Here is a 12,889-nt window from a genome sequence, read left to right on the forward strand (position 1 = left end):
AGCGACGTCAGAGGGTTACCGTGTCTCTGGGCACCTGTGGGGCCCTCTTTCCCTCTCCGAAACCCAATACATCTCCCTTCAGCCTGCACACATGTGCCCTGAGTGCTCCCTGCTATTCCTACACCCTGGCAGTACGGGCAGGGATGCCCCAACCCTGGAGCCCTGGGGAGTAGACCCAGTTTGCACTCACACCCCATCTCAATCCGTGCTGCTGACGGTAGCTGTGTGCACAAGCAGTGGCCCTGATGCCTTAAGGAAGGAGGCCTTGACAGCCATGGCTCCGGCAGGAGAGGAGTGTAGTGGAGCAGGCGGGGCTGGGAAACCCCCTCCCTGGATCTGGCTCATGAATCCCCTTGGTCTTCGCTTCAGCCCCCTGCTCAGGGCTACCCTCTTGATCCCACGCTTCTCCATCCCCTGCTCTCATCTCTGAGAAGCCCTGTACGTGGTGCCCGTGTGCGTCTGGCAGCTTCCTGGGGCCTGTTGCAATTCCTATTCTCACAACAAGCCCTTATTGTCTTAGAGGCAGCTGGGTGCCCCATGGAACCCATTCACATACCAGGTTTAGAAAATACCCTGTAGGCCAGACTGCCCTGTGGTGCCAGGTGCTGGTGGCAGCTGCGCTCTGACCTCAGTGCCTTCTTGTGCTTCCCTCCCCAAGCACCCGAGGAGAGACACCTGTGCGGGGTCCACTGTGTGTTGGAAACTCCCTCCACACTCCACCCGTGCCTCATTGAGTGGTGACAGGAGCTCAGCAAAACAGCGTTCCAGACTGTTCAGTGGGACCTTTCTTTGAGGGGCAGGTCAGGAATGTTTCGGACTCAGACCCCGCCCCCAACTCAGTAGTAGATTCCCAGGCCACACCAGGATGTATATGAGAGCTCCTGTAAAGAAACCCAGAGCCCGCCCAGCGTGCCCCACCTGGACCCCCTTCCTGGAGGCCCTCACAGGTTAACATGGGGGTTCCCTGGAACGCAGTTTGGAGAGCTACTGGAAGCTGAATGAAAATACGCAGAGACATGGGGAACCACATAATGGGTCCTGGGATGTGTCTGACAGGTACAGGCTTCAGGAAGGAGGGGGTGCTCTCAGAGCTTCTGCCCCCTCCCACCCACTCTGGTCCGATTCTGGGGCCCTAGCAAGGCCACACCTGTTACGTCCCCAGTGCAGGGCTGTGACTGCTCTTCCACCCACAAGGCCCAGTGGACCTGGAGCCTTCTCTGCAGAAGGTTTTAGGACCTCCAGGACCCTTAGGTTACAGGGCTAATTCAGGCTTACAGGAGCGGAGATGGTTCTTAGGCCTTAAACCCAGACCACCCAGTCCTTCCTTACTATGCTTCTGCACTGCGATTTCAGCCAGAGGCGGGCTAATCACAAAGTGTTCCTTTATTTTCCTCTGCAGTTGTCCCTTGTACATGACCCTCCAAGGCCCTTGGCGTCCGCAGCTTGATTCTGCACTCCGAGTCCATTCACCTTCTCCCATCCGGTAGCATCCAACCCTGCTGCTACTGCTGCCAACCTGGCCTTGAGAGCAATGAGGACAAGGAAGGGACAAGGCCCCTTTTAGGCCAGAACTGCCTTCAGATCAGCCACGCTCCATGGGACTGTACCTCTGCCCTGGAGGCTGGAGAGGTCAGTGGCTGCAGACTGGCTCAAGGAGCCCCTGGCCCTGCCCACCTAGCCAGGGGTGCAGCCTTGCCAGAGAAGCAGAGAAGCGTCTGTGGCTGGGTGGGTGATATTGAAAGATTCCTTTCACCAGGGTGGAAGCCAGGAGCTGAGGCGTGATGGAATGCGGACAGTGAGGCATTGACGGCGCCACAAGGCAGGAGTCATCTCCAGACACGTCCTTGGCCCATAGGGACAAGCTCCTGGTGGTGCCTCACTTTGCTGTCCTCTCTAAGCCGCAGATCTCAAATGGAATCAGTGCTCAAGAGTCTAGTATGCCCCCTCTGAGGATGCCTGCGGGAATATCAGCTTTTACTGCACTTTACCGTGTGGGAGGGCCTGCCCCACGCACCACCTCACCTGTGCTGCGCTTCTCAAACTTCACCCCACAGCCATTCTGTTGTAGGTGATCTCAGGGGCAGTTTTGAGAAACAGTGGCCCAGGGTCTCACAACAGCCCTCTGAGATAGGTTGGTTGCTATTGTCCCCATTTTTTCTGATCAAGAAACTGAGGCTCAGGTGAGCTAAGGAATGTACCCAGGGCCACCGTTTATAAGAAGTAGCCTCAAGCCTTGCTCATGGTTACTGCCCTGACAGGGATCTAGGAAGGAGTGAGCAGGAGAGTGGGATGAGGCAGAACTCTCCGTCCCAGCCCTGCTGTCTCTGCCCAGACACCTCTTGCCTTGCAGATCCAACCCCACCCCAGATGGTTTCCTTTCCAATCACCCAGCTGCTAGTTCTCCAGGTTACTGGTCCCACTCCAGGTTGCTCCTGTTAGAGAAGCATCCCAGAGACATTCATTCCTGGCAAGGACACAGGCCTGTGGACCTGAAGGCCAGGTGGGCAGGGCCACAGAAGATCTGGGCGTCCCATCCTCCATTTAAAAAATTATACTTTACAACTGCATTAGTATAAAGATGAATATATTAATATATATTAAAACCTTTTTTTTTTTTTTACTTAAAGGTTTCTTTCTTCTGCCTTTAAAATATTTTGGCCAGGTGTGATGGTTCACACCAATAATCCCAGCACTTGGGGAGGCTGAGGCAGGAGAATCACTTGAACCCAAGAGTTCAAGACCAGCCTGGGCAACATAGTGAGACCCCATCTCTACAAAAATTTTTTAGTCAGCTGGGCGTGGTGGTGCTTGCCTGTGGTCCCAGACACTAGGAAGGCTGAGGCAGGAAGGGAGGCTCGCTTGAGCCCGGGAGTTTGAGGCTGCAGTGAGCTATGATCATGCCACTGCACTCCAGTGTGGGCATCAGAGAAGGAGCTTGTCTCTAAAAAGAGAGAAAAAGAGTATTTCCATGAGCCTCTGTGTTGGCAGAAGAATGACCCTTCAGAGATGTTCATGTGCTATACCTGTGCCTGTGTTAGATTACATGGCAGACCAGGCATGGTGGCTCACACCTGTAATCCCAGCACTTTGGGAGGTCGAGGCAGGCAGATCATTTGAGGTCAGGAGTTTGAGACCAGCCTGACCAACATGGTGAAACCCTGTCTCTACTAAAAGTACAAAAAATTTAGCCGGGTGTGGTGGCGCACGCCTGTAGTCCCAGCTACTCAGGAGGCTGAGGCAGGAGAATTGCTTGAACCCAGGAGGCGGAGGTTGCAGTGAGCCGAGGTCATGCCACTGCAGTACAGCCTGGGTGACAGGGTGAGACTCTGTCTCCAAAAAAAATTACGGGGAAAAGGGGAATTAAGGTTGCTGATCAACTGATTTAAAGTAGAGAGATGATCCTGGATTATCTGGGTGGCCCCAGTGGCATCTGGAGGGTCTTTAGAAGTAGCAGAAGGAAGCAGAGGAGGGAACCAGAGGTGGCAGTGTGAGAAAGGCTCAACTGGCCATTGCTGGCTTCGAGGCTGGAGGAAGGGGCCCCAGCCAAAGTATGCGGGGAGCCCCTGGGAGCTGGAAAACGCAGGGGAACAGTTTCTCTCCTAGAATCCTCAGACAGGAACGCATTCTGCCGACTCATGGATCTTCACCCACTGGGACTAAGTGGACTTCTGACCTCCAGAATGGAAAGATAAAAGCCTTAAGGTTTGTGGAAACAAACAACTCACAATAGGCCGGGGACTGTGCTCCCTTCCCTGACGGATGAGCCTGCCTAGGCAGTCTGGATTTGCATCCCTGCTGTCATGTACCAGCTGTTGACGGCACAAGTTGCTTCATTTCTGGGCGCTGTGACCTAGGGATTGCTTTCCCCATCCAGCCGCCCACCCAAAGCTGCAGAAGAGAAGCAAGAGGCCGGTGACTGGGGCGGCTCCGGAGCCCAGGTGGAGCCGCAGTTCGCCTACCACTAAAGGGCCGCAGTCACGGTCCGCGTAGCCGCCAGGGGGCAGCAGAGGTCCGGCCCCGCCAGCTTGGAGTCCCGATTGCGCCTGCGCGGCGCCCGCAGCGGCCGGGGACGGGAAGTGGGCGGGGCCGACCGGCAGCAGCTTGCTGGACGCGGAGCGGCGAGGAGACTGCTGAGGCCCGCGGAGACCTGGGGTGAGGCGGCCGGGGGAACGGGATTAGAGGGCTGACGGGGCTGGGACGAGGGTCAGGCGAGCGCCCAAGGCGCACAGGGGTGAAATGGGACCGAGGAACCGGAGGGATGGAATCAGAGGGCTGGGGAGGCAAGGAGGCCGAGACGAGGCTCACATGGGGGCCCCCAAACGGTGCGGGGGTGCAATGCGGGGATCCGAGGAGCAAGAGGGGCCGCTGCGGACCTGAGGAATCCGAGGCTGGGAGTTGGGGGGCTGGCGAGCCAAGAGGGCAGAACTGGGGGGCCGGCGGGGGTGTGACCGAGCCGAGGGCCTGGTAGGGACCGAGGGCTATGAGACAGAATGGGGTGCTGAGGGGGGACGCGCCCCATTTTCCGAGATTTGGCCTCTCCCCACCCCCCAGGAGCCTCTAGGCCGGCACGTTGCCCCATATGCCCCCAGTCCCTCCACCTTCAGGGGCCCAGTCTCTGCCTGAGGGCCCCCTTCCCCGCGGCCTCCCGAGCGTCTGTGAAGCGAGCGTCAGCTGCACAAGTGCTTGGGCTGCAGCGGCTTCAGCCACAGGTCTGTGAGCCAGAGCCTCAGGCGCGGAGGCCGGGCACACTGCCGCTGGGTTCGGTCAGGCAAGCCCCTGAACCTGTCTGCAACAGGAAGAACTGGCTCCGACTGCAGGGATTTCAGCACAGGGCTTGACACACGGTGAGGTCCACTGCATGGTGGCGGGCTCCTTCGAAGCCTTCCACGCTGCGGGACAGAGTCACACATGTCGTGGTGGCATTCCCCGGGACAAGTTCCCTGGGCCCAGATGAGCTCTCACCACGGGGGATAGAAAGTGGGGCCGGCCAGCACTCTGAGGCCATCTCCAGTCTCTTCTGTTGTCAAATTTCGCTCTTTTCCTCCTGCACGCGAGGTGGAAGTACCAAAGGCACCTGGCATCCAGAGACCTTGATTGAGTTCGCTTTGCCCTTTCCACCTGTGTGAGACCTTAAATGGGTGCTTGCCCTTCTAGAACCTATTTCTTCGTCTGCAGTGTAGCCTGACAGTATGTACTTCTCAGCGTAGTTGTAAGAGGTAAACAAAATGAATGCCTTTCTGAAAGCCATGAACCTCTACACAAGTTCATTTGTGGAATTCCTTTGAGATACCGCCTGAAGGCCGGGCGCGGTGGCTTATACCTGTAATCCCAGCACTTTGGGAGGCGGAGGCAGGCGTATCACCTGAGGTCAAGTGTTCCAGACCAGTGTGGCAAAACCCCATCTCTACTAAAAATACAAAAATTAGCCACGCATGGTGGCAGGTGCCTGTAATCCTAGCTACTCAGGAGGCTGAGGCAGGAGAATTGCTTGAACCCGGGAGGCGGAGGTTGCGGTGAGCCAAGATCCCACCATTGCACTCCAGCCTGGGCAATAAGAGCGAAACTCCCTCTCAAAAAAAAAAAAAAAAAAAAGGATACCACCTGAAGCCAACCGAGTCTTTTAAGACCCGGCACTGCTGCCCACTGCACCCTTCAGAGTGATGTAGCTTCCTCAGCCCATGCCACCCACCAGTCACTCTTCCCTCTGCCATCACACTTATACCACCTGCTGTACACAAAGGGCCATTGTGGGCTTTCTGACCGCAGGAAGCTTACAGTCTATCAAGAAAGTCAGGCCTGTAAAAAGTGGTCATTGCACAACAGTGTGACTGTGCTTAATGCCATGGAACTGTACACTTACAAGTGGTTAAAAGGATACATGGTATGTATATTTTACAACAAAAAATTTATATATGTAGGAAAACATCTAGAAGGATTTACATCTAACTAGTATCAGTAGTTATGAATAAAGGAGTAAGAATCTGCTTTGGTAGAAAGAGAAAGTTGGCCAGGCGTGGTGGGTCATACCTGTAATCACAGCATTTTCGGAGGCTGAGGTGGGCAGATCACCTGAGGTCAGGAGTTCGAGACTAGCCTGGCCAACATGGTGAAACCCCATCTCTACTAAAAATACAAAAATAAATTAGCCGGGCGTGGTTGCAGGTGCCTGTAATCCCAGCTACTAGGGAGGCTGAGGCAGGAGAATCGCTTCAACCTGGGAGGCGGAGCTTGCAGTGAGTGGAGATTGCGCCACTGCACTCCAGCCTGGGCGGCAGAGCAAGACTGTCTCCAAAAAAAAAAAAAAAAAAAAAACAGTTAACAGTGAATATGATAGTTTTGTTACACCATAGTGATGCAGTTTCCTTTTCTAAGGATTACTGGTTGTTGTTTTTTTTTCATTACCCCGGTTCTGCAGTTAAGCAAGACTTAAGTATTTTTTCTGTGTTCCCTAAAAAACTGGTTGTTAAACCCTGCATTCGTTAAGCTTAGGAGTCAAAACTAATGCACTAGAGGAAAATAAATATTTTAAATTTCATAAAAAGAAAACTTTTTACAAGTCAGATGTGAGCAAAAGTGCCATAGAGACATGAGAGAGAGCATGCTGGATCCAAAGGTGTGGAGATTTCAGCAAAGCCTGGAAGGATCCGAGAGATATCAGGAGGCAAAACGGAAGGAGGACACCACAAAACAAGGAGGGGAGGGGCTGCCCTAGGGTCAGGGGGACACAGAAATGGAAGGAGGAGCCATGAGAGAGCCAAAGCCCAGAGTTGGTGGCCAATGAGGGACAGGTCAGGGAAAGAAGGAGTCAGAATGACTTCCCGGGTGTCTTCACAGTTAGGGCCCAGGTTCTCCGGCATGAACCCCACCCTGGGACTTTGGGCAAGTTCCTTAGCTCTTCTGCTACAGCCTGCCCTGTGAAGTGGGGATAACCACAAGAGGTTGTTGGGAGGCTAAAAACCATCCCAGGAAGAGTGCTCGGAGCAGGGGTGGATGGCAGCTGGCAGCACCGTCAGCCCCACCCCTGCAGCTGCTGCCCAATGAGTTTGCTTTGCCATTTCCCACCTGTGTGAGACCTTCAATAGGTTCTTGGAGGGTGAGCACCCATTTGGTGTGCAGAGGGGCCCTGATCCAGGAGGAACCAGCTGCCAGTTGCATTTGGCCAGACTGGTCCAGGCAGGCAGCACTGGGAGGCAGGAGTCCATTGTCCCTCCCATGCCCACCCCAGACTCTTGGTGACTTGCACAGGCTCATGCACACATCCCTCTCACTCCGAATCTTTCACTGGTGTGCCCTGGTCAGGAAAGCCTGGCACCAGGCCCTGCCACCTCTGGTGCTCTCCCTGCCCTGACTCCTCCCTGCGGCTTGCCACCGGCCTCCACGCCAATCCTGATGCTGTCTCCTCCAGTTGATCCCTCAAAGAACCACGGCACTGTCCCCTACCCCTCCTGGCACTCCCAGGGCTGCCTCTGGTTTCCCTTGGGTGAGGAATTTCTCCTTCCTGCCGGATGTCCCTGGTGTACCTCAGATTCAGGAGCTTATGGGGAAAAGGAAATGATTCCTGTCCCTTTCGGCTTCTGGGCTCCAGGGAGGGAAAGCTGTGTCCTGGTTTCTCTCCTCACCCCTTGCCTTAGGTTGGTGATGCAGAAACAAGGGCGCTTGGTCCCCAGCAAGCAAGATGGCCCTGGGCACCCTGCCTTTCTAACAAGGGCAGGCAATTGGCACAGGCCCTGAGAGTAAGCCAGCCCGTCCCCTCTACAGATGCAGACAGAGCTTCGCACAAGGCATCATGACATCCCCTGAGACCTCACTTAGCACGCATGGCACAGGCACCATTGAGGCCTGTGCGGGTAGCGGGCACAAGGCACAGGGAGAGCAGCAGGTGGCCACAGTGAATCAGGGTCTGCAGTGCAGACAGGAAGGGCCCCCCTCCCTGAGGGAACAGGCTGATTGTGGGGAGGAGCTCCCGGCACAGGAAAGAGTACCCCAAGGTCAGGAGGCAAGAAGGAGGCATCTGCATCCCAAAATGTCCAGCAGACGTCACCAGCAAGTGGGGTGAAAGTGAAGGGTCTTGAATTCTGCCCTTGACCGTGGGGCTTTACACTGTGGGCAGGGGTTTCTCCAGGGGGGCCCTCTGTGTGCTATAGCAGGAAGCATGCTGTCCTCTCACTTGGATCCTAATCATAAATTCACATGAGCACATTTTGTGGTGAGATGACAGAGCGTCCAGATCACTTGGAATTGCAAGGGAGTGGGCGGAGGCCCCAGGCACTGGCAGTTACTGGGGGCAGCTCTGCATTGTTCACATTTCTCACCCAGAAGCTCCAGGGGGTCAGGGCAGTGCCAGGCAGAAGAGGGGCCCTTGGCCGCTTTCACTGCTTGAGGGCAGCCAAGCTTGCTGGGAAATTCACGCCATCTTCGAATGCCTTGCAGCTCTGCTGGGGCATGGCTGGCAGGCCTTGCCGCCTCCTCATTGACCCACTAGGGCTCCCAGCCTCTGCTTATTTCTCCAGCTCACAAAGTCTTCCCTTTGTGGTTTGAATGTCAGTGTCCCTCCTCCTCTCAGAGTGATTTTTCCTTATTTGTTTTGTGTTCTTTTTTTTTTCTTTTTTGGTAGAGATGGGGGGTGGGGGGTGGCAGTCTCACTATGTTGCCCAGGCTGGTCTTGAACTCCTGGCCTCAAGCACTCCTGCCTCACCCAAAGCGCTGAGATACAGACCTGAGCCACAGCGCCTCACCAATTGTTTTATGTTCTTTATCTTTTTACCTGCTTGCCTTTTGTAACCTGGGCTACATTAAATTTACTCCTTGTGAGTAAATGTGAACCCTAACAATGAATTCAGTCTATCCCCAGAACCTTCAGTAGCAAGCATCCCTATTTCTACATTATTTGTATGTGTCTACTTAAATTACCTTTCAATTCCTGCCTCTAAAAGAAGAGAAGGGTTTTGTGTTTTGTTAATTTACCACCCTTCACCCCTTGCATTCCAAATCCTTCATTGATCAGACTTGATGCTGGGATCTTTCGCTCTGCCCGCCCCATTTTCTTTTGTGTTTTTTATCTTTAGGCTTCCAGAAGGCTTGTTTCAAGTTAGCAATTCCTGATAAGGACAGCCCTTTTGTGGGCTGTGAGCTCCCTGCATCTCTTACTTCCCACTCTCTGCATCCTGCACCTCAGGCCCCTGTCGCAGCCGTCCTTTTAGCAAAGTTTGTAGGCAGAGTCTGTGGCTATTCTAAGACTGATGATTCTAGAAGATTCTCCTTGCCTCCTTCATTCAGTTTTCAGAACATGGAAGTCCTCATGGAGGTGATGGGCTGTGAAACCGTTCCCCAAATTCTCCACCCTAGAATTTGGGGTGTTCCTCAGTCTCATGTCCATTTGTCACCATAGAAGAACGCAGTTTTCCTCCCCAGCTTAGTAACTGTGTAGGATTTCTTTTTTACTTTTTTCTGTATTCAGTCTCATCCACTACTGCGTAGGACTCGCTGAAGAAAGTTTTTTCCCAGCCTGCCTGTTAGACAAAGCCCAAAGTGGAGTCCCCACTGTGGGAGGGTTTGGAGGGGTCAGGCACCCGAGGGGAAGGGGGCAGGAGAGAGAAGGGTCTATGCTGAGCGGGTGCTGGCAGGGAGGCCCAGGTGTGGGACCTGGAGGTGAATCCCCGGGACGATGCAAAGAACATGGAGGGGGGGTGCTCGAGAACTGTTTGGGTATAGGCCAGGCAGGCAGGCTGGGGAGGCAACTGTGGAGATTCTGAGTTGGGAGAGAAGAAGAGCCAGAGCCAACCTGCAAGGAGGCTCTGAGGCACCATATGCCTCTTTCCGGTGAGAGAGAAGCAGGTGAGGGAGTGAAGGCACAGGCTTTGGGATCCCTCTTCAGCCCTGTCTTCCTTCCTGACACCTCAAGCAAGGGACTACCCCTCTCCAAACCTTGAGGTTCTCGTCTGTGAAATGGGGGCTTGTCCTGGCTCTTGGGGTGTTAGGGGCAACTCACAGGACTGGTCAGCTCTGGGCATTCCTAAGGACTTAGAGAGGAAGAGCCCACATGCCCCACAGTGGGGTCAGCGCCTGGAACTGTCCACAGTGCCCCTGTTCCAGCCAGGGCTTAGCAGGCCTGAGCCATTCTAGGCTCACAATTCCCTCCTCCTATTAGAGAGCATTGAATAGGCTCGATGGTGTCCCAGAGCACCTCCTGTCTGTCCCAGGTTAACCCTCTGCTTCTCTTGGGTGGCCCCAGCAGCCCCTGGGGATCCCTTCCTGCTCCCACTCTGGCCTGTCTCCAAAATAGCCCTGGGCCGGCCTCCTGCATCTTGGCTCTTGTCTTTCCTCCCCTGAACGCTGCTAGAGCCCCAGCAGGTGTCCCTCCTACCATCTGGTCACATCCAGGCTCACAGACCTGGTGGCTTCACTCCCTCACCTCAGAGCCCTGCTGGCTTCTCGGGACCCGCGATCAGGTTGAACCCCCTCACCTGCCTCAGTGCCTGGCCTCAGCATCCCTGTGCTGCTCGTCTCTGGCCATGCTGGCCACCTTCTGCCAGAAGCAGTCTTCCTCCTCTTGTCACTTCTCCTTGACAACGTCCACCCAGGTGCTGCTCCTGGCACCATCTCCTGAGACCGGATCTCTGGATGCCCACAAGTCCCCATCTGGATTCATGTCAGGACAGCGGCCAGGGTTGTCCCACCACTTACTAGTGGCCCTGAACCGTGAGGCCATGTACCTGCTACGTGGTGCTTGCAGTTGGGCACCTTCATTGCTGGTGCCGTGACCCCTTGATTCTGCTGACTCTGACATTTCTCCCCAGGGTGAAGCCTGGAGACCCTCTTGCCCTGGCCCAGCTGCAGGCCCCCGGGATGCTCTGGGCATGTCCTCTGGAGCCCCACAGAAGAGCAGCCAGATGGCCAGTGGAGCTGAGGAGACCCCAGGTTTCCTGGACATGCTCCTTCAAGACTTCCCAGCCCCACTGAACCCAGAGGACCCTCTGCCATGGAAGGCCCCGGGAATGATGCTCAGCCAGGAGGAGGTAGAGGGCGAGCTGGCTGAGTTGGCCATGGGCTTTCTGGGCAGCAGGTAAGCCTTTGCAACCCCAAAGGGGACAGGGAGCGAGGGCGCGGCGCCAGGGCCTACCAGGGATGTGGTGGCTGTTCCCCCACACGTCCAGCCCCACATGGGGATCCGCAGCCCCAGATCCCTATGGCAGCACCGTGTGGACTTCCTGTGGCTGCTATGGCAAAGCACCACACACTGGGCACTCAAAGCAGCCGAAGCTCATTCTTTCACAGGGCCGGAGGCCAGAGTCCAAGATCAAGGTGGTGGCTGTGCCATGCTCTCTCAAAGGCTGTAGGGAAGAGTCTGCTCCAGGCCTTTCTGTTAGTGCCTGGCCTTGACTTCCTGGAGGTCCTTGGCTTGTAGACTCATTCCTCCTAGCTGACCTTCTTTCATGCAGCATCTCCCTGTGTGCCTTCACACCTCCCCACTCCACCTGCTGTGTGTCTGTGGCTCCTCCTCTTGTAAGGACATGGGCATTTTGGACCAGGGGCTGCTCTCTTACAGTGTGACCTCATCTGTATTTCTTTTCGTGGAGAATGGGGTCTCGCTATATTGCCCAGGCTGGTCTCGAACTTCTGGGCTCCATGAATTCTCATGTTTTTGCCTCCCTAAATGCTGGGATTACAGGCATGAGAGTGCTGTGCCCAGCCAATGTGACCTCATATGGACATAACTAATTACATTTGCAAAGACTTTAACTCCAAATAAGATCATATTCTGAGCCACAAGGGCTGGGACTTCAACATACCCTTTTGGGGAACAATTTAATGCATAACAGGTGATAAGCAGTAAGTCCTGTTTTCTGATGCATGTGATGGATGAGGAGGCAGAGGTGGGTAGATTAAGAGGCTGGTCTGAGGCCTTACAGTCAAGGAGTGGCAGGCCCACATGGCACCCCGGCCACCATGATCTGAGAGGTAGTTGGCGCTGTACCCCTTCCACAGGTGAGGAAGCCAAGGCACAGAGAGGTAGCACAACCAGCTTAGCAGATTTCGGGGAAGATAGAGAGTTATGTGTCCACCAGCAGACAGTGTAGCTGTCTCCTAGGCTGACCTCAGAGGTCCCTTCCTTGGAAGACCCTTGCCCTCCCCTTCCATTTATTCATTCATTCTGGAAGTATTTGTCCCAGGAAAGATAGTAAAGGACAAGGTCTCTTCTCGAACCCTCTCTGCTCAGATGGGGTCTTGGAGTCAGGCTGTCTGTCTGGCACAGGGGACAGCTCATGGAGGTGAGCAGGCTGGTGGGCCACATGCTGTTTCTGTGAACCTAGTCCCTTGCTGAGGGGATGTGCCCATGGTCCCCAATCCCAGCATCACCCAGATCACCTGAAATATCACCTGAAGCCATGACAGGCCCTCAGCTATAGCTCCCTCTGACAGAGCCTCTGTCCTCGGTGCTGCCTCAGTATCCCCCAAGTGTGCACTTCCTTTGCCCCTTGCAGCAAATCAACTCTGTTCCTGACAGTGACCAAGGGCCTATTTTCCTTGACCCCAGGCCCCAGCAGTCAGTGACTTGTGCTCTCCCTGTGCGGCATGGGTGCAAACGTTGCTAAGTGTCAGCCACATGCAAGAGCCATGCCACCCAGCATTCCCCACAGCCGCCTAGAGCTCAGGAGGAAAGGCCCAGTGACCACGCTCCACGAGGTCGTGGCATGCGCAAAGGGTGTTATTGGCTTGTTTTGAGGAAATATTTTAGAGATGTGGCACAAAGTGAATCGGCCCCCAGTGGTGGAGCAGAGTGGGCCCAGCGGGGGTGCCGCGCATGGGAGGTGAGGGAAGGCCTCACGTTCTGCCTTCTTGAGAGGAGCAGGTGGCACTCTACAGGGAGCAGGGGAGTCCAGACCAGGGA

General features: G+C 55.0%; 1 protein-coding gene across 1 annotated transcript in view; it reads left to right on the plus strand.

The window, feature by feature from the left end:
• The first annotated feature begins 4,037 nt into the window (after positions 1-4,037).
• PPM1F (protein phosphatase, Mg2+/Mn2+ dependent 1F) overlaps positions 4,038-12,889 on the plus strand; it is a 32,841-nt gene continuing 23,989 nt past the window's right edge. The window contains exons 1-2 of the mRNA XM_003905277.5: positions 4,038-4,152; positions 10,797-11,062. Of these exons, the coding sequence (XP_003905326.1) occupies positions 10,857-11,062 (206 nt within the window). The 5' untranslated portion in view covers positions 4,038-4,152; positions 10,797-10,856. The remainder of the gene's footprint in view (positions 4,153-10,796; positions 11,063-12,889) is intronic.

This window comes from Papio anubis, chromosome 16 (genome assembly GCF_008728515.1).
Source record: "Papio anubis isolate 15944 chromosome 16, Panubis1.0, whole genome shotgun sequence".
Classification (NCBI taxonomy): Eukaryota; Metazoa; Chordata; class Mammalia; order Primates; family Cercopithecidae; genus Papio; species Papio anubis.